We start from the raw sequence: 20,131 nt of genomic DNA, 5'->3' as shown, positions 1-20,131 counted from the left end.
GTGTTTTTTCAATTTAATACAAAAAGATGAGTTTGTTGATTGGTTGCTTTTTAGTCCGAGATATATACTCCAACCACCAATATTCTTTGTCTGTGTAGAAACCCTTTGTGTATTTGGTTTCTCTCCTGAAGGTAAAGCGGAGAAGAGAAGCAAGGAAGGACCCTTGTTCCCTCAACGAAGGAGAGATGGGGAAGGAGGGTGAAACCAAAGTGGTGGAGCAACCTTTGCCACCGCCATCAAAGTTCCCGTTGAGCTTTTGGGAAGCCACGGTGGCTTCAATGGTGGCCATGCTTTTTGTGGTGGGTCTTCTCTGTGTGTACCTCACCATGCCCGATTCGGATTACAGCTTCCTCAAGCTTCCGCGCACCCTCCAAGACCTTCAACTCCTACGGTAATGTTCAACGACCAAACCTCTTTTTCGTGAATAACAAAAAAAAAAAAAAACCACCTTTACCTCGTTATTGCTTGTTGTGATGAAAACCATCAACTTTTTTTTCCCTCTATTTTCTGTTGTTTTATTATTGTACTTTTGGTACAAGCTGATTTATCAATTTTGTGATGGTTAATTTGTTGCAAATGTGATTACTCTTTAAATAAACGTCCTGGTTATTATCAGTTTGGTTTGTTCCTTGGAATGAATCTGACCCAGAACCGTAATTTCTGTGAAATAATGATAATTGCACAAAACCAACTTTTGGGAATGTTGTGCAGAGGGATAAAATATGACTTGGAACAACAGATCTGAAAAGGTAACTGGTTGGGAAAGAGATCCCACAGTGTAAAAGGAAAAGGGCAAGTTGAAGTGAGAGTTATTTTAGGGTTATTCTGCTGTTGTTGTTAGTTGAAGGGTATGCTTTGAGTAAAAAAGATGGCGTCTTTACTTGCAAGTGTATGTTAGTTGAAGGCCCACGGCCTATAATGGTAGGGCATCCATTAGTGTCAGCTTTGTGTGTGGCTTGCAGGTGGTCCTAGGTTCAAACTATTATACCATCCATGCAATTGAAAAAATAATTGCATCACCAACCAAGTCTTAACCCGTTGTGCATAGAACCAAGTGCTATGTTTTTTATGATTCCATTGCGTTTTGCATCAAGGATGTAGGCTTCAAAAGAGGAGTTCATTGTCAATGTTACTCACCATGGCTTCCCCCTTGCTAGACCACTGCTCATATGATTATATATTTGGCCTGATACTTAAATACCAATTGAGGTGGTTAAATGGAGCCGAAAAGAGACTATCTGATGCCAAGTCTTCAAAATTTTGACCACATTTAACAAAACCCAGATACGATTCCCCAATAATTTAATCTACAGTGGGAGCCATTAAATGATGAGATTTATTATGTTTAAGACAGTCTACTGGCTTTGCTTTTCATTTCAATATGTTTACATAATCTCTCTTATTTTGTGTCAATTTGTGCTTTTGTAGAAAGGGAAATGTAGTGGATTATATGAATGCAGAACACAATGTTGGCAATATAAATTGTCCAATGCTTTATCTATCTTTTCTTTATTTTTGTAGAGATAACCTTGAGAGCTATACAAGTGACTACACTGCACAAGTCTTGGTGGGATACTGCGTGGTTTATATTTTCATGCAGACTTTCATGATTCCAGGGACTGTATTCATGTCATTGCTTGCGGGAGCACTCTTTGGAGTCTTTAAAGGTGTGGCTTTGGTTGTATTTACTGCCACAGCAGGAGCTTCTTCATGTTATTTCCTGTCAAAACTGATTGGAAGACCTCTTCTTTCTTCTCTCTGGCCTGAAAAGTTGAAATTCTTTCAAACCCAGGTTTATTTCAACTTCCCACCATATTGGATTTAATTAAAAAATAGAGAAATCAATTTGTACTTTTAACCTCCAGGTGGCGAAAAGAAGAAAGAGTTTGTTGAACTACATGCTCTTTCTGAGACTGACTCCGACGCTGCCCAACACATTTATTAATTTTGCTTCACCAATTGTGGATGTTCCTTATCATATTTTCTTCATGGGAACTGTCATTGGACTCATACCTGCTGCATATGTCACTGTCAGGGTATGTAGCTAACAATATACTTTTTCTTTTGGCACGAGTTTCTGCATGTAGTGAGTTTTTCACAGAATACTGGAAATCTTAGTCAACGACTTTCAGCGTTATCCTATGATAACATCAAAGTAATACTCTCGATATGCATTTAATCTTTTTAATCATTAAACAACTTAATAAGGAATCATAAGAATTTCAAATGCCACTTTGCGTGTGTTTGAGTTTCTCTTTTTCTTATGCAGGCTGGATTAGCTCTTGGAGACTTACAATCCGTGGGGGATCTCTATGATTTTAACTCAATTGCTACTTTGTTTCTCATTGGTGTTGTTTCAGTAACACCCACACTAATGAGCAAGAACGAATCATAGCATTTCAGAAGCCAAGAATCTTGGAAACGAGGCCCTTGTTCTAGTGACACCTAATACCAATTCAGTATTTGTACATATCTCCAAAAAAAAGGAAGAAAAAATTGCATTGTGGTTCTCTGCTAATGGATTTATTGTGAAGTGCTGCAGTAATTCAAAGCAATCATATGATTGATGGTTCTATGCCAGTGGCCAAAAATGACGTTTGGCTGAATTAGTTATGTACATGATTCATAAGTTGATGTGTAAAACATATGCTTATTAAATAGTAGTTGCTTGTTCATGTTTTTTAACATACACAATGATTTAATCAAAATGTGTTCCTGATTTTTCCGATCATTTGGGTGCACATCAACTTTACTTTCATTTTCATTTGTTTCGTTTTACAATGTTATACCCACTAAGAGAAATAGCTCCTGCCGACAGCATATTCTGGCATAATAACAAGAATGACAGCGTTTCTTTCTACTCAGGCCGAGTTATTGAACCATCATCAACAGCAACTCATCACCATCACTGTCCTCTTTCTTTCATCAAGAATAAGAGATCATAACAAGGGAAACCCAAGTCCAATGCAGATTTCGCTTCTAAATTGATCTTATATAGACATCCTCGCAAATATGAAATTGTGAAACATTTTATTCTCACAATACATACCTTTTGGAAAATCCCCAGATTTGAGCAGCAGCTCGAAGGGCTTCGTGAAGCACAAGATCACTAAGCATTTTGTATTGCTTTCAAAAAGTACGCTTTCTCTAACTAGTGGAACTATTAGAAGTTATTTAAATTACAATTTATTATCTTTTACGTGAATTCTTCAATAACGCGTCACTTCTTTCTACCTTCAATTATTTAAGCAAATTTATGGTCTAATCTTGTCACAAGTCACCAACTACCGAGAACACCCCCCCCCCCCAACTTTTTGCTGATTTGTAGTTTTGAAGCAACAATTGCTTGGACAAGGAACGATTCTATATTTAAAATGACATGACAAATCATCTCTTCAATAAATAAGTCTAAATAAGCTACTGTTACTTATATTAAAAAGTGATTTAATCATCTCCGGTTACTGGATTGAAGAAACAATCCAACAATTTGAAAATTAATACCGTATGTGATTATTACTCTCTCTTTTTTGTCCTTTTCATAAACACACATCTAAAAACAATACTCTTCAAAACCAAAGGGGATAGCAAAAGATGTCCCACTTTAGATGGACAAGAAACATTTTCCTATCCCAAAATCATGAAAGGAACAGTAGGCCACTTGAGTTGTCTTTGACTGGGAAGATGAGTTTGTAGAAGCGAATAATAGGGTAAGCTAACATCAATTATTACTGTATTTTCCCTTCAACCACTCACTCATAAAGCTAAGCAGCTGTTAGCACAGTAACACCCACGATCCTCCCGTCATCTCACAATACCCTGCACTGAAAATTTAAACAGGATCTTCTCCCTCATTTAGGTTCACATTAGTTATACTTTCATTTTCTCTGAACAAAGTCCCGCCGAGTGTTTCGTTTTACAATGTCATGTCTATCCAAGTAATGAAACCTACGCTTCATGCACAAGAGTCGCAGGTGTGACACGGATTCCTGGCGTGTATCGGAAAAAAGGAAAGGAAGGGAAAGGAAAGGGGCTTAACTCTACTTATTCCTCTCTTTGGATTGGTAAGTGACTAAAAGATAGAAGTAACGTAACACTACTACTTTAGGTTTCGAAGATGAGATTTTCTAATTTTTTTTACGGTCCATCTCTATTACCTAGAAGTAATAAACTGATGAGTAGGATTAAATTCATCTGAATTCATCGTCATATTAAATTGTACAAAAAAAGAAGAAAAACATAACATCGTAATGCAAAGAAAACGATTACCCCTAAAAACCCTCAACTTCGAACTCCCAAAACGAAACCTTCCAACCAAAATAAAAACGAATTACAGGACGCTTTACTAAGTACATAAAAGAGGAAATAGTAATGGATAAATTGAAGCCTCAATCGAGCAGCTAAACTAGTCAACATTCTTGAGAACCAAAAGTTCGGGAGAAAGAATTGACGATGATGCTCCATTCCAAGGGAGAAAATGCCACAAGCCTTGACAAGGCCTTATAGTGGAACTTACATATAACCTACCAACAAAATCATACTATAAACTAATAGTATTACAAATCAAATTGAAAATAAAATAAAGTGAGACGATAATGTAAAAAGAATTTAAACGTACGAGTGAATATGGATCCCTTTCTCCACTGATTTCTAAACTCTCTTCGTTCGCCACCAAATGTGACTAATTTTTTAAGTCCCCTTAGAAGCAATTAACTGAGAACACTGAAATGTCCCATTTGCTATAAAACCATGCCAGTATCAGCAATTTTTTTCTCCATGTGCACACATCCTCTCATCAGCCATTACAACTAGCAAATTCTAACCAGTAACCAGGGCTTATTAATCCCTTATACCATAAGAAACATGCTACCTGTTCTTTCTGGCTTTCTTATTTCGTAAGGAGCTATTGGGAGTACGATTATCAAGCTTGCGTTTTACCCCTGCTTGTTTTGGTAGACCACTCTCCTTCACCGACTTTGCTTTAACCTTTCTGGCAGCTACTGCTGGTCTTTTCATATTGCGCTCTTTTGGTTTTTCTCCTCCAGGAATTTTCTTGGGGACGTTGGATTTACTTGCACGCAGACCCTGATAAGAAGCATTAGTTTTTCTGTTTGAGTTGTTCTTACTGCTTGAAGGAGACCTAGGATCCACAGACAACTTCTTTGCAGGTGGAGTTTCCGTTGGCAATGAGTTGGGCCTCTTAGATTGGGTAGCATCAGCTTTGGCATGACTGGGCCTCTTAGATTGGGTAGCATCAGCTTTGGCATGACTGGGCCTCTTAGATGGGGTAGCATCAGCTTTGGCATGACAAAGCCTCAATTCTCGGTCTCGAAGCTTCAAGTTCCGTTTCTTAACAAGAAATTTAGCGGCTTCCTGCATTCACACGACACAGCTTTAATAAATATTTATAGGCAGAGTTCCAGAGGATAAGACATGGAAAGAAGTTTTAACATTCTTTATACCATTTTTTGCATGTGATAACATTTCCTTTAATAACAACCTAACAACATGTCTCAAACTTATCCAGTCAAACACTATTTTGAACACCAACACTGATATTATGCAATACCTTCAGAAGTTGCATTAAAAAAAGCCATCAACATATCCTAACCCAAAATGCTCCTTTTGTAGGACATCTCCCAGAGTTGGACAAAAAAAAGAACCATTAAGATGAAATGTTTAAACATCAAACAGTATCCACAAATAAATAAGCATTTAAACGTCCAAGCCAAACTCAAGGTCAACAATCTTCAACCGAGTTATCTGACTTAAGCTATGTAAGCCAATTAAAAGCCACCACCTGGATTCAATTATAAAATGATACATGCCATTTAAATTATGCTAATTTAGCAATAAGCAACCAGTTTTTCTCATGCAATTTTTGCATCCTCCTAATTGAAAAATCAATTTTTTGCTTTCTCCACTTAAGTAATCAGACATGGGTTTACAGAGGGCCTAAATCAAAATTTCAAATCATGAGGACTTAAAAAGTACAAAATGCAGCCTAACTGTTAGGGCACTTCAGTTCAGTCTCATACGTAGTTACATATCATTCAAATAAAATGGTTTCTTCGTGAAATATGAGGCCTTTATGGTCTTATCAACCACAAATAGACCCAGTAGTTTCACCACCCAAAGAGATGCACACAACAACATAAATTGTAACATGTTTGAGCTAAATATGTAAAAGAGCCTATAGTAAGAACTTAAATCTAAATGTAACTATTCAGGGACAAAACAGCATACCCTTGTTTTAAACAGCACATAGGCAATGCCCTTCCCAACATTAAGATGAGGATCTCGAACAACTCTAACAGCTTCTATACTTGATTCCAGATTGGATATACCACAAAATAACTGATAAAGCTCTTCATCCTACAGAAAAGGATCACATGTTAGATCCATTAGACAACATTGATGCAATTTTATGACCTCAATCAAAAAACTATTTACGGAAAACACACCTTCACATCAAATGGAAGGTTGCCCACAAAAACAGTTCTCTTACTATCATAAAGTGGAGCACTCTCCCCTTTATGCTTTTTGCGGGGTGGGCATGCCCTATCAACACGAATGTGATTTCCTTCAACCTACAGCCAGATTATTAAACAATATCATAAAACTGTCAACTGCAACCCTTCACCAAAACTACAAGGCAAACACATATTATTAGATTCAACCAAACTTAGAGTAACAAGGGCATACCATCGTCATGTTGTGGGACAAAGAAGCCTGAGCAGATTGCTCGGTTTTGAAAACAATGTAAGCATGAACACTGCAAAACACAGTTTATGTCAATTAGAAATGCCTGAAAAAGGTTCCTTTACAAACACACAAAAAAATGTATTCATGTGAGACTGTCCACAAGTCACTTGATCACAGGAAGAAAAAACAAAATCTATGTGCAAAATGAAATACATGGAAGGAATTTGTATAGCTCTCCTTAAAAAGCATTAAATAAAAAGCATAATGACTATTTTGCCCAAATCAAGCAAGGCTCTACTTTGCAATGAATTCATGGAATCAAAAGATATGTACAAATAAGTGCATTCTCCACAAACAATTAACAATATTCCTGAGAAGTTATAGCTCGGTAATTATTCAGTTCAGAAACATTACCTATCAGCAGCATCATTTATTTTCTTCGCAAGGATTGCCCCCTTTCTAGGTTTCTTGGTCTGGCTCATCACCAAAATAAACAAGCATGAAGTTAGCATCCGACAAAAAATATTGAAACCTAAATAGTACAAAACACAACAAAGGGAACACCTACATCTTGTATTGGAACAGAACGGATCCTCACAGAATCAACCTCACCAAATTTCTTAAACTCCTTCAATAGAGTCTTCTTTTTCACCTTGAGAGGCAAATTCCCAACAAAAATAGTCCTCAAAAGCTTATCCTCATCATCAAAACCCTCTTTTGACACCAACATATCAGCTGGATTATCCAAAGTCTTCCTCTTGCTCCCAACAGTTTTACTCCCAATTTTTTCCTTTTCAAATTCCTCCCCTCCCTCCACTGGCCCATACTTCCTTTCCTCCCACTCTTTCTCAAGTTCATCCCTTTTCCTCTTTTTCTTCCCCTCCTTGCCCTTCTCAATTTCTCCCGCACCCACATTAAGCTTTTTTTCCCCTTCCCCTACCCTTTCATCGAAACCTTGTTTCCTCTTCTTCTCCGACACGTCGACAACGGAATCGGAATCGAAGATGGGGTTTTTCTCCTTTTTCCTTTTCCTCTTTTTCTCGTCGCTGGAATCGCGGTTCCCAGAGACAACGTTGTTAGGGCTCAGAGTGTGATTGGTTGAGTTGGAAGCCGGAGCAGGTTGTGGAGGCTTTCTACGAAAGGGGTTGTCATCGGAAAATAGAGAAGCGGCGGGGGTTGCGGTGGACTGTTCCGGCGCGTTGCCGAAGAGCTTGTTGAAAATGCTGGAAGGGGATGAAACGTCGTCGGTTTGGGTAGTTTGTTGCGGATCCTTGGGTTTCTTCTTGCCCATTAGTGAGTTGAATGGGAGGAATCGGAAATCAATGAAAGAATTGTTCGGAGAGAGAGAGAGAGAGAATTTGGCAGAAACCCTAGAATCGGTTTAAGGAAGGAGGGAAGGGCATGCAATTGACACGTAGGAAACTTCAAAACTATTTTCACATAAATAGAAATAAAACCTTTTAAAACACAAATATTACCATCTTATTATGAAAACCATTTCCTTTATTTTTCTACCAAATGTCCTGGTTATTTATTAATAAAATGGAAGTTTAATTATACTGTTTTTAATTTTAATTTATATTAATATTGATTATTTATATTAAATTTTTTATTTTAATTATTCACATTTAATAATTAATAAAAATATTATATAATATTAGTTCATACAAATTCATAGAAACATATATATATATATATATATGTACTTTTTTCAATTTCAATTAATCATATTTAATTTTTACAAAAATTCTTCAAATTGAGTCTTTCATTTTAAAATATCATTTGATAATTAATAAAGACACACAAGTATAACATATTATTATTTTATATAAATTAACAAAATATAAATATATAAAATATTTAAATAAAAATAATATAGAAAATATAGTAGTTTTATTTTTATTAATTATTTTATGTATTTTTACTTTATAAAATTGTATAAACTAATAAGATATTATATGTGCATCGTGTTTTTTTATATATTTTATTAAATTTTGAGGTAAGAAATTAATTTAAATAATTAAAAATTTTAAATGAGTCATTAAAATTGAAGAAATTTAAATAATGGATATATTAAAGTGTACGGATTAAAAATAAAAATTAATATTTATAAATGTGAACAAATTAATGAAATAAGGAACTGTCAGTTGGTAAGGAAAATTTTAACTATCATGTTTTTAAATTAGTTTAAATTTTAAATATCATAAAGGGATCGAAAATAATTTCATCATCTAGTTAGTTTTTTAAGTTTAATTATATTTTTAGTTAACTTATTTTAATTTGTGTGTGATTTTAATTTAATTAAATTTTCTATTTGAAAAAAAAGTGATAAAACTGTTATGTGAAATAGTTTTAAATGAGTAAAATTAAAAAAAAATTATCTAAATTTAGAGAAAGTTTTAAGATGTTGAATTAGAGTTTGAGAATAAAATTTTTTATTTCCTCATATTTTAACTTAAATTTAATGTTTAAATTACTATATTTTAACTAAAAGAAAGTTTAAAATAATTTAATTGTTAATATATTATTGCAGGCTGATAATTTTTTTCTTTTGTTTTCTTTCTAATTTCTAAAATGTCGTTTTATATTAATAATTCTTTTAGGATTTAAGGTTTAGGGTTCCTAATTACTATTTTTTTTTTCTGTTTTGTGGTAGAATAACTTTTCAATTAAGTTATATTTAATAAAAATAACTTGCATTTTATTTAGGAGTATTAGTTTTTAGATATGCCTACGTATCAGACTTAAAATTTTGGTCAATTAGCATAAAAATTTGTGCACATGTCGAACTTAAAATTCCTCCAATGTTACGCATGGTGGTTGTAAAAGTTTCCAGTTTCTAGTTAACCTTAAACACATTACATAGGGTAGCGTTTTATATAAAAATGAATCTATTTGATAAGTATTAACTTATATTGGTCATAAATTACATATTATTGGCTGAGAGATTTAATTCGTAACCAAGTGCTAATTATCTGTTGAGTTATTAATCCCATTATCCTATTACAGTATGTAAGGCAAATGAAGAGCACAAAGAAAAGAAAGCAAGCTAGTTTATTAGTGGCTAAATACGAAACTGCAACAGTATCTTACTTAAGGGTCATTTATTCTTAATAAAAAAATTTCCAGGTAATCCGTGTAAGTAGGATAGACCCCTGAAAAAAAAGGGAGGGCTCATCGTCTGTGTTTTGTACGAAATTTTCAATTGAAAACACGTTTAAAAAGTTATAATAATTAGATAAATGTCTTAAAAAAATTAAAACTCAGATTATTTTTTGTTGAAACAGCAAAAAACACTGAATGAGAGTACCAAAGATACTCAGAATACAGCACAGCACACCCACTGTAAGTTGGTGTAAAAAAGATTGTTTAAGTGTTTGTTTCGCAGATAGAAAATTGTAATTTCTGAAACAAATTAAATATCATAGTAAAGACGTTTTTTTTTAAGATGTGACGAAGAAATATATCACAATTAACTATATGATATTTTCCTTCAATTATTGAAAAAAATTATGCACGTTATTATCAAATAGCGTCAGAGATGCGAGTGAGAAATAAACCAGTGTGCGTGGATTGTCATCCATTATATTGGATATATATCATTCCCCTTGCCCACAGGAAATGATACGCGACAAATTAAAAGATCGGAAAACCATAATAATTTTCGTTATGGCTGCACTTTATTTTTGTATGTAATGAAAGGAGAGCTGAATTGATAAACCTAAAGGCAGATATTTTTCAAAAAGGATGCTATGGTCTTATATTAATCCATTGTAGTTGTGATTAGATATTTTCTGTTCTATTGTGGAAAAGATGGGCCATGATTTAATCGTAATTAATCGATGTTTGATAGGCATGTTGCTATCCTACCCAATCCAAAATTAATTTGAATTTGTACTTCAGCTAGGGAGTCGTGGTTACTCACGCTCATTATGCTCAAAACAGCGCTGAGTGATTAACAAAACAGTAGTTTTAACATGCGCACACCCACGCACAAAGAAGTTAACTGTAGCAACTTTCTGCTAAAAGTAGAAAACCATGCTTTCCCTCAAATCATTGAGTTGTATGATAGTATTTTTCTCTTCTAAAAATAAGAATGTATAAAATGAAAAAATTAATAGCACAAAACTTCCTTTCAATTTCTAACAAAAACATTAATTTCACCACATCAAAGTAGCAGTTTTACCAGATTCAATAGAGTAGTTAGAGTTCAGACAAATTAACCTTAAACAATGGATTTAAGCTACAGAAAAAGATAAAGATAGTTATTTTGTGTTACCATACGATAGCTGATTTACAAAATCAAGAGAAACATGAACATGAACCCAGCGTAACTGTCTGTCTATCTACATTGAATCGATGTAATTAAATAGCAGCGTAACGAAAATTGGCAGTGCATTATTTAACAAAATGTTACAACTTCGTATCCTTAACTAAATACTGCAAAGAGTTACATGTACAAAGAAAGTTACATGGTACAGCAAGTTGAAGGAACAAGAAGGAAAGTAAAAGACACAAAGGTTTCGCTTTCATTCTCTCATCTTCTAAGGTAGGGCCTCTTTTAGGAGCTCACAGTTAGACACATCAAACAAAAGAGAAGAGACCATTTATTGTTATCGTGTAGTGTAACCTTCACATTCAATGCCAGTTAGAACTATAAACACACAGGTGGCCTTCACAAACCCCATGAACTACATTTCTATTAAAAAGCAGCGATCATCCCCGTCGCCGTATTCATCTTCATTTCTCCGTCATCAGCTTCTTCTTCTTCTTCTTCTTCTTCCTCCTCCTCCGCTTCCCACGTGAAATGGGCATAGGATCCCAGTACCGTACTACACATAAAAAGAAACAAACAATTATTAATTTATTATTGTTATTACTTATTTCCTGTTCGGTTGCAGAAAAAACGTTAAATTAAGATTAATATATACCAATCATCAGGAGCAACATGAATTGCTTGATCGAAATAAGATTTGGCTCTCTTTCCGTCTCTCTCCGTTTCCCATATCAATTTCCCGTACAGCGAAAGAAGCTCGCCATCGCTTGGATTTGCTAGAATTGCTCTTCCGTAATATTCCTCTGCTTTCGCCGTGTCTTTTTCCACCTGCATCCGTCCAAATTCAAATCAATGATTTTATTTTTTCTGAGAGATTAATTGAACGATTGTCGTTTGTGAAACTATTTGACAGTCGACACACCTCGTGAAGAAATTTGGCGTAATTTCTCAGCAGAAGCGAGTCCGTCGGGTTTGACTTCAACATTTCCGCGTAGTACGCGCCGATTTTAATCCTCTCACCGCCGTTCCCGCCGGTTACGGTTGCGGTGCCGTGATCGCCGCCTTCGCTGGATCCGTTCCCGAATCCTAGTTCTTCCACCGGAATTCGGCTCTCCGGCTGGACTCTGACGTGGAGTGGCTTGCGTAGAGCGGTTCTACCTTCGCCGTCGGAAAGGAATTCCTCTTCGTCGGGTATGATCCGCGGAAAAGAGCGGGATTGGCTTCGATTCGGATTCTGGCGAACGCCGAAATCCTCGCTCGCGGACCGAATCATCGCGCCTCCCGTTGACGCTCTGTTTATCCCGTTCGGCGGCGTGTCCTTGCGGTGGTTGGAGTGGAAATGCATTGAAAGCCTAGGCGATTGAACGTGGTTCCTGTCGCCGGCGAAGGAGGCTTGGCGCGTGAGGGAGACGCGTGGTGAACCGGGAAGGACCGGATTCAGGACCGGAACCGAACCGGTTCGTATGAGAGAAGCTCTCATAGTCGTAGCCTTTTATGACTGAGAAGGTTGAGTGCGTAAAGAGCGATCACCACCTCACTTCTAAAGAAATGTTCAAAGAGACCCTTTATGTTTGGGGTGGTGATGGGTAAAGAGTATGTAATTTATAGTCGAATCTCGGCCGTTGGATGCGCTGAAAGGGTTGACCTAAGTGGCCACTGGATTACGACACGCGTCCTGGGTGCACATGCACTCCCGGAGGAGGAGGTGCTGTTTAGTACTATTTTTCACTAATGTCCTTTTATTAATTTATTAATTTAAGATTAAAGAAATAATGAATGTTTCATATGAAGTTTCGATATCATTGTTATTAGTTCAATCATTCATATAAAAGAGCTTTGTGACATAAGTTGATTATGAAAAAAAAAATCCGTTTTATTCTATTTCTGGCTTAAATTTTATCATCGGAAGAGTGTTAATAAAGTAAGATGATAGTGTTTTATAATTGATATAGTGATTAATAAATTGATTAAAATTACAGGTGGTAGAGGGTTCTAAGGTTTAGACAAGATACCTTTCTGTGGGAGGGAGTCGCTGAAAAATGGATTCACGGGAAGTGGCTGAACTGTGATTAAGTGTAGATATTACGCCACGTAGATAATGGCGTGATCAGGTGAAGTGAGACTATGCACTTTACGATTTGCAAAGTGCGTATTACAAGCTTTATTCACTTTTTGATCATGTGAAGGAGACTGACGTGTTGAATTGTCAATGTGCTTCTAACTTTGAACAAATGCTAAGAGTTTGTTCTTTTTATTTTGTGTTTGTGAATTGTTTTTTCGAATCTTTAATCGCTGATATAAAATGCTGGTTTCTTCCACCTAATTGAACTTCTTTTCTCTCAAACCACACTAAGCCAAACATCAAATTTCATTCAAAATACAAATAAAATTCAACCTTTTCCTTTAAATTTTTATCTCACATATAGAAATTTTATTTTATATAATAGATTTATCAAATATTTAGACAAAAAATAATAATTTAAAGAATTTAAATAGAAAATTAATAAAAATGACTAAATTACACAAATTTAAAAAAATTAGACTTAATTAACCTAAAAAATAAAATTATAAATAAATAAAACTAAAGAAAGAAAAGTATAATTAAACCTTAATATAATCAATGAAGCAGCCGTTAAAAGATTGAATTCCTCCTCCTGAACATGAACATAGAATTTGCGCGGACAGAGGAGTGAAGAAACTTGCAATAAATATAGAAAATGACAGAAAAGTGGGAGATTCATGGTGTGGTTGTTGTATTTGTGGGTAAAAAGGTATTTTCTTCCTCCTTTTTTGGGTTAAATAAATCCCGGAGCCCAGAGACAGTAACCCAGAAATGGTACGAATAGGATTGCTTTCCAACGTTCTCCAATGGTTTTCTAGCTAAGATGGTTTTGTCTTTGGAAACAGATATTTTGCGGTAACATTTTCACTGAATTAAATCTTATCTATTAAAATGTTATAAATATAATATTAAATTTTATTACATAATATATTTTAACATACATCAATGATTGAATTTAAAACTGTAGCCTTGTGCAATGAAAGTCACCCACTTGAGAGGACATGAATTCTTTTATCATATGGAGACAAATTGAGTTGAAAAGGTCAACTTAGAAGGAAAAGGTTAATTTCCTTATGAAACACTAAACACACTTGAGAGGAGAAGGTTGATCTCCTTTGTCACGCTGATTTTGAGCAAGGGATCATAATTGGAATTAGATTTTTTATTTATTTTTTAACATTCGTAACTGATAAAATATTTATCTGTAAAATTAATTTGGGCCCGAGTTTAAGTGATTATTCGTAATAATTAATGAAAAATCCAGCTAATAAGTATTTTATTATTTAATGGTTTATATTTTAAATATTTTATGAGTAATAATAATAATAGTTTCATAATTTTTTTAATTCTTGTCTAATAAGCTAACCTACTAAACTAGAGATTGAGTTCAACTCACTGTAAAGTTGTTATTATTAATTTAAGTTAGTCTAAAAAATATTAATTTCAAAAGATAAAATAATTAAAATACCTCGCTAATAATCTTAAGAGGTAAAATGAACTTTTTAAGCCAAAATAACTTTTAAATTAAATTTAAAATAAATATTAATTAATATTTTAAGAACAATAATATAAATAAATTGAGTTATATATAAATTACTAAATGTTTGACTATATTTTTATTTATTTAAATAAATAAATTAATTGAGATCTGGCTCAGTTATTTAAATGAGTCAAATTTAAGTTTTATAAACTTAAAATTAATAATTTATGAATAATTTGCATGTATATACATATTTAAATAATTTTTATTTTTTAAAATTATATTTTAAATAAGTGGTTATGATTTTAAAATAATATTTTTTATAATAAAAATTTTATATTTAACCTTAAGTTACATTATGTAGATAAACTATAATTTATTGTTATTTTGTTTGAATTTTTAGTACAAAAATATTTACTAAATATTAAATAAATAATAAATTGTAAAAAAGAATATATAAACAAATCAAATTTAATTTTAAAAAATAATTAAGATAAATTTAAATTTAAAATTTGATTTATTTTAATGTATAAATTAAATTTTTATTTTTAGTTTTTAATAAGTTAGAAACTAGTTATCTATACTTACTTGCGACTCTCAGTTAAAAAACTTAAAATAACACCTTTTTTAAAAAGCCATAATGAATGTACAAATCTGATATAATTTTTACAATTTAAATAAAATTTTTATTTTAAATTTCTTATTTAAAATACACTGACAAAAAGAGTACACTAAAAAATTGATTAGTCACCGACCCTTTTTGCAATAAACATGCAGTGCATCTAGCTTGCTTTGGAAAACGAACCCCCAAGGCCCATCCATTCCATGTGATCTCTCTATTTGGGTAACACGTGTATTCCCTCCCGCACGTGATCTCACGTGATCTCTCTCTTTTTTTTTAATATTCTATTTGAACTTTTTTATTATATTTTAATGTTAATTTATTTGTTTTCATCTCTTCCTTTTACGTTGATTTCACAACTCCTATAAAAATATTATTAATCTTAAAATAGCAAGTAAATGCATCCGATTTACCACTTAAAAAATAGATAATTTAGTGCTTTAGTTATTTACTTTTTTAATTTTTTGTTTTACGTTGATCTTCTATTTTATTTGTGTCTCGTTTAATTTTAATTCACTCCTTTTATGTTTGTTTATAAATTTTTAAACAACAGTCAATAATTTTTAAATTTTTACTATCATCGTCCTTTCTTCTTCCATAACCTATTTGATAAAATTTAATTAAATATATTTAGTGAAAAATAATTTATATGATCAACGTTTGAAAATTAAAATATAAAAAATTAATGGGTTAAAATAAAAGCTTAATCGGCTCAACTCATTTTAAACTTCATCAGATGCATAAAAAAGCTTCCTTTTTATTTGTGTTTTTAAATAAAAGTTTAAGCTTCTATTATTTTTCTAATGTTCAAAGTTTAATTTGAATTATTAATATACACTTGAATAAGTTAGGTCGATCCAATTAAATTAAAGGAAAAGCGTGATGGATTGAGCGAAAAAAAAAAAGTTTATAATTAATTTAAAGGTTGAGAGCATGTTTGTTTGTATTTTTTTTTTTAAATTAAATTTAAAAAAAAAGTGTATTTTTTGGTAATTCGACCATCACTTGCACTACACATAGAATGCTTGAATCGGTGCAAACTGCAGTCAGGCTAAAAGGAAAAATAAAATGCCTTTATTTTGGTTTTTGGATTAATGGTATGTTTTAAGTTTACCGTTTAATGTTATGTATTTGCAAGAGCTCTTACTTGTGGATCTTTGTTGATATTCTACTCCAGGAGATATCTGTACTTGTCCATGGACCCAAGGTTTCAAACCTTAGTTTATGGAAACGGATTTTTCCAAGCTCTCAACTTGTTTGGGCATTTCAAAAGGATGCCTCCAGTTGATCTGCTGAGAAAAGAAAAGGGTTTCAATGGACTTGTGAATGCCCGATTTCTTAGCGTGAATGAAAATCTATTAATGAGTTATGCTACAATTTTGAGCTCCTTTTTAGAAATAGATGAAGATAAGAAGACCAGAAAAGAAAAGAAAAGAAAGAAGAAAATGCATGTGAGAAGACGAAGATTAGATTCTTTTTATATATTTTTAAGAGTCTCTTAAAAACATTTTCTTATTTTTTTTCCCTTTAACAACGTAAATTAAATAAAGCTTTAGTCTATGAAAACTTTTCATGTGTATTCAGCGAATGAATGATATTTTTGTTGATGAAAAGAAAAACAACAATGCTCTACGAAATTTGTTTGGGTCGATGCTCTACGATTAGGCTATCTAGTAATTGTTGTGTCGTTGTATTAGGATTTGGGTTTTTATTTCTTAAATTCTTATTTTTGGGGCTAAGGCAGCATTTAGGTTATTGTAACTGTGATCGATAGTGGCGACGAAGTTGGGCTCAAAAAGCCCATTTATCTGGGCTTTGAAAAGAGTTAGGTTTGGATGATAATTTTTTTTAACGAAAAAACACAATGAAAGTTTTCGGATATTACTTTTTGTATAATTGTATTTTTGTGCATACCATCTAGATGAAAGATGCATTAATCTCCTTACCTAAAGGTGCAATCTTTTGTTCATAGATAATTAGTTTTTTTTTTTAATATTACGCAGATATTATTAAATTAACAAAATAAGATAAGAATTAAAGATATATTATATATTTTTTTAAAATTCCATCAATTTTATGAATTAACAATTAAATATTTTTATTAATCATAATGAATTTTTTTACATTAAATAAATTAAAATTAAAGAGATCAGATTTTTAAAATAAAAATAGAGATTTAAATTTAAATTTATTTTTATTATTTTTATTAATACAGTGTATTAAAATTTTAAATTAAGATAAAAAGTGTATGAAATTAATATAAATTAATGAAAATTAAACATGGTCTTATAAGGGTAGACTGAATAATATCATGTATTAATAACTTTTCATTGTCCTATTAATCAACTAGTATCCTGGTTTGATTGGAGGAAAATAATAGTAAAAAAAAAAAAAGGAGAAAGGAAGAATTTTAAAATTTTATCTCGTGCAATTTATAAATTTAGACGGAAAGAAATGATAAGTGCAAGTTAAATTCGGTTTACTTATTTCAGGCTTTCCTCCGATAGTTAAGGTTTTGAATGAAATAAAAAATATTTATACCTTTTTAGATTATACAAATTGCTCTAAAATTTTAGTTTATTTCCTTATTATTATTACAAGTGGATATCAAGTCACTTTAAAAAAAGCTTAAATATTAGCTATCCTGTTTAATAATTTTTTTAATATGTTAAATTTCATGAATATACTATTTTATTCCACAATTATATTAATAAAATTCAATGTTTTAAAAAAGTCATTAAAGAAAATAATTTGATCTGTAATTAGAAATAAATTTTTCTTCTTATTATTATTATCCTCTCCTTAAAAATTAAATAAGATAATTATTTCTCCATTTTTTTTTTCATTGAATAAAAAACACTGTAACGAGCAGATCACGGGAAGTTGGCAGGGTAGTCCTTGACAGTTGCAAAGCAACGAGCCATCGCAATTGAAAGATGTAACTTAGGATTGAGACCCCACATTGGACTAAATACATAGTTCGCTCATTTTTACGAGCTTTCAATTAAGATTACGAGAAAAGGGGAAATTTTCCACGATGGCCACATCACTTCAGCAGCTATTATTTTTTCCAAGTCAATTCCCTTTTGCATCACCTCTTAAGAAACGTTTACCATCACAATAGAATAATAGAAGTGGCTTCGTGTCAAAATAGTAAATAAACAAAACCTGCTTAATACATAATATTTCCAGCCACTGGTGGCATGGTATTTTCTGTAGTTCACACCGTAACTATTGGTCGTTACCTAACACACAAATATATATATATATATATATATATATATATATATATATATATATCCCACGGAACACCGTTTTTGAACAAACAAAAATCTAGTTTTCTATACTATAATGAAGGGCTTTGTGTTGTATGCGGGTTGTCGTAGTAGAGACTAAACAAGATGCGGAGTTGAAATGGAAGAAGAGTCAGTCAAGTTAAGTGTCCTATAATTTATTGATGAATAGTGTGTTTGGATAATGGATATTATTGAACGACATTGATAACAAGACGCGTGTGTGTGACAAAGAATGCTAGCAACTTCTAAACATAAAAAAAATAAAAATAAGTAAATGAAGAATTTTAATTAAATTGTGAGGGTAAAAATAAAAAGCAACACTTTAAAAGGTGCTAGAATTTATTGAAATATGAAATAACTATTTGATCAAATAAGTTAAGTTAGTCCTATAACTTTAAAATAATTTTATTTATCTTATAAATGTTATATGTTAGTTGCTTCTTCTTTGAGTAAAAACTTATGCCAACAAAAATATTAATAAATAAGAGAAATAAAAATGTTTTTAATCACGTATTATTTTTAATTAAAAGAGCAAGAGGGAGGGGGAACGGGTAAACGATTTCAATCGTTTTATTCATCATAATCACAACGTTTGGCATTCAATTTTGCGTGCGGAACAGTTCATCTGCATTGGCCCCAGCAAAAATCTCTAGTTCTTTCTTTCTTTTTTTGATTAGTTTTGTTTTCAGTATATGCAAATAAAATAAATCCTATTTTTAAGTTCTGGAAAATCTTTTAATATATTTTTAACTTTTTAAAGTTTTTGCTTTTTAGTCCTGACTGTTATTTTATTGACTTAATTAACAAATGTTTAATTAAATTATGCCACCTATATTAACTTATGATGTATGTTAAAAAATCAGACAAACAATTAACTTAGATGGATCGTGTAAAAATAATCTTTTATATGACTCAATAATAATAATAAAATTCTTAATTTGCGCTATTTATGTTAAATAAGGGTTATATATATTGTAAATTAGCTAATTCTTATAAAAAATTTATCATAAATTAACATATTGGTATTAAATTATTCTTTATTAATGTTTTTTTTAAAATTAATTCATTGATGCAAATATGTGAGTCTGTACTAATAGTATAATATGTTACATTAACATGTAATTTTATTGAAAAAAAATATATTAGTAATACATCAAATGTTAATATAATATGTAATGACAAAAAATAGTAATTTGGTCATTTGAGTTTTTTATTTGGACTTGGTCTTTTAGGTTTATTTATTTATTTTATTCATTGGTTTTTTTTAACTTTATCTGATCTTATTCACCAATTGTGTCTGTTTTTTTATCACTAAAAATGTTTAACTTCAATAATATTTTAATCGTTTTGTTTAGTTATTTATCTCTTCAACAGTTTAGTCATTTCTTCTCTCTTGAAAAAGTCTAAGGTAAAAAATGGTTTACTCGATTTATTTAGATATTTTAATTATATTTCAACATGATATAATGAACAAGAGACGCAGTTCAAGTTTTCTTCAAAATTATCTTGAAACATTTCAATTATATCCTATAAAAATAATATACTGATTTCTATTATTTTAAGTGATAAAAAGTTTGATTTCTCTTGACAAATTATTCAATTAAAGTTTTGTAAATGAGAAAAAAAAAGGGGCATGCAGTTAAAACACATTATTTTCTTAAAGAGTTTAGTTAAATATTTCTATATTGTTTTT

At 31.8% G+C, this 20,131-nt stretch overlaps 3 protein-coding genes across 5 annotated transcripts; 1 reads left to right on the top strand and 2 right to left on the bottom strand.

Moving 5' to 3' along the window:
• LOC113868667 (uncharacterized membrane protein At4g09580-like) lies at positions 1-2,496 on the top strand. The gene is made up of 4 exons (XM_027504467.1): positions 1-391; positions 1,522-1,792; positions 1,866-2,036; positions 2,270-2,496. The coding sequence occupies exons 1-4, from the start codon at positions 186-188 to the stop codon at positions 2,393-2,395; spliced, it is 774 nt and encodes a 257-aa protein (XP_027360268.1). The 5' UTR covers positions 1-185; the 3' UTR covers positions 2,396-2,496.
• A 1,593-nt stretch (positions 2,497-4,089) lies between these two features.
• On the bottom strand, positions 4,090-8,125 carry LOC113868666 (RNA-binding protein 34). 3 transcript variants are annotated; one of them, XR_003505408.1, is made up of 7 exons: positions 7,271-8,125; positions 7,117-7,175; positions 6,703-6,772; positions 6,462-6,587; positions 6,244-6,372; positions 4,616-5,370; positions 4,166-4,520 (listed from the first exon to the last, which is right to left on the bottom strand). XR_003505408.1 is itself a non-coding variant. In XM_027504466.1 (7 exons), the coding sequence occupies exons 1-7, from the start codon at positions 7,991-7,993 to the stop codon at positions 4,864-4,866; spliced, it is 1,536 nt and encodes a 511-aa protein (XP_027360267.1). In that variant the 5' UTR covers positions 7,994-8,125; the 3' UTR covers positions 4,412-4,863. The 3 variants fall into 3 exon arrangements, 2 of the variants coding, with proteins under 2 accessions (XP_027360266.1, XP_027360267.1); XM_027504466.1 differs by having other exon boundaries at positions 4,412-5,194; positions 5,273-5,370; XM_027504465.1 differs by having other exon boundaries at positions 4,090-5,370.
• Positions 8,126-11,070: 2,945 nt separating this feature from the next.
• Positions 11,071-12,521, bottom strand: LOC113869688. Its single transcript, XM_027506138.1, has 3 exons — positions 11,901-12,521; positions 11,634-11,806; positions 11,071-11,534 (listed from the first exon to the last, which is right to left on the bottom strand). The coding sequence occupies exons 1-3, from the start codon at positions 12,456-12,458 to the stop codon at positions 11,405-11,407; spliced, it is 861 nt and encodes a 286-aa protein (XP_027361939.1). The 5' UTR covers positions 12,459-12,521; the 3' UTR covers positions 11,071-11,404.
• Positions 12,522-20,131: the final 7,610 nt, after the last annotated feature.

Source organism: Abrus precatorius, unplaced genomic scaffold (genome assembly GCF_003935025.1).
Source record: "Abrus precatorius isolate BTA unplaced genomic scaffold, Abrus_2018 Scaffold6, whole genome shotgun sequence".
Lineage (NCBI taxonomy): Eukaryota > Viridiplantae > Streptophyta > Magnoliopsida > Fabales > Fabaceae > Abrus > Abrus precatorius.
Note: the sequence above shows the minus strand (reverse complement) of the source record. Positions and strands in the feature narration are given on the sequence as shown.

Coding starts and splice junctions, on each gene's coding strand:
- LOC113868667 (XM_027504467.1), top strand. CDS start 186: ATGGGGAAGGAGGGTGAAACCAAAGTGGTGGAGCAACCTTTGCCACCG. Junction 1,793..1,865: donor TGAAATTCTTTCAAACCCAG/GTTTATTTCAAC, acceptor TTTAACCTCCAG/GTGGCGAAAAGAAGAAAGAG. Junction 2,037..2,269: donor CTGCATATGTCACTGTCAGG/GTATGTAGCTAA, acceptor TTTCTTATGCAG/GCTGGATTAGCTCTTGGAGA.
- LOC113868666 (XM_027504465.1), bottom strand. CDS start 7,993: ATGGGCAAGAAGAAACCCAAGGATCCGCAACAAACTACCCAAACCGAC. Junction 7,176..7,270: donor GTTCTGTTCCAATACAAGAT/GTAGGTGTTCCC, acceptor GTGATGAGCCAG/ACCAAGAAACCTAGAAAGGG. Junction 5,371..6,243: donor ATGTGCTGTTTAAAACAAGG/GTATGCTGTTTT, acceptor GTGTGAATGCAG/GAAGCCGCTAAATTTCTTGT.
- LOC113869688 (XM_027506138.1), bottom strand. CDS start 12,458: ATGAGAGCTTCTCTCATACGAACCGGTTCGGTTCCGGTCCTGAATCCG. Junction 11,807..11,900: donor ACGCCAAATTTCTTCACGAG/GTGTGTCGACTG, acceptor GGACGGATGCAG/GTGGAAAAAGACACGGCGAA. Junction 11,535..11,633: donor CATGTTGCTCCTGATGATTG/GTATATATTAAT, acceptor TTTTATGTGTAG/TACGGTACTGGGATCCTATG.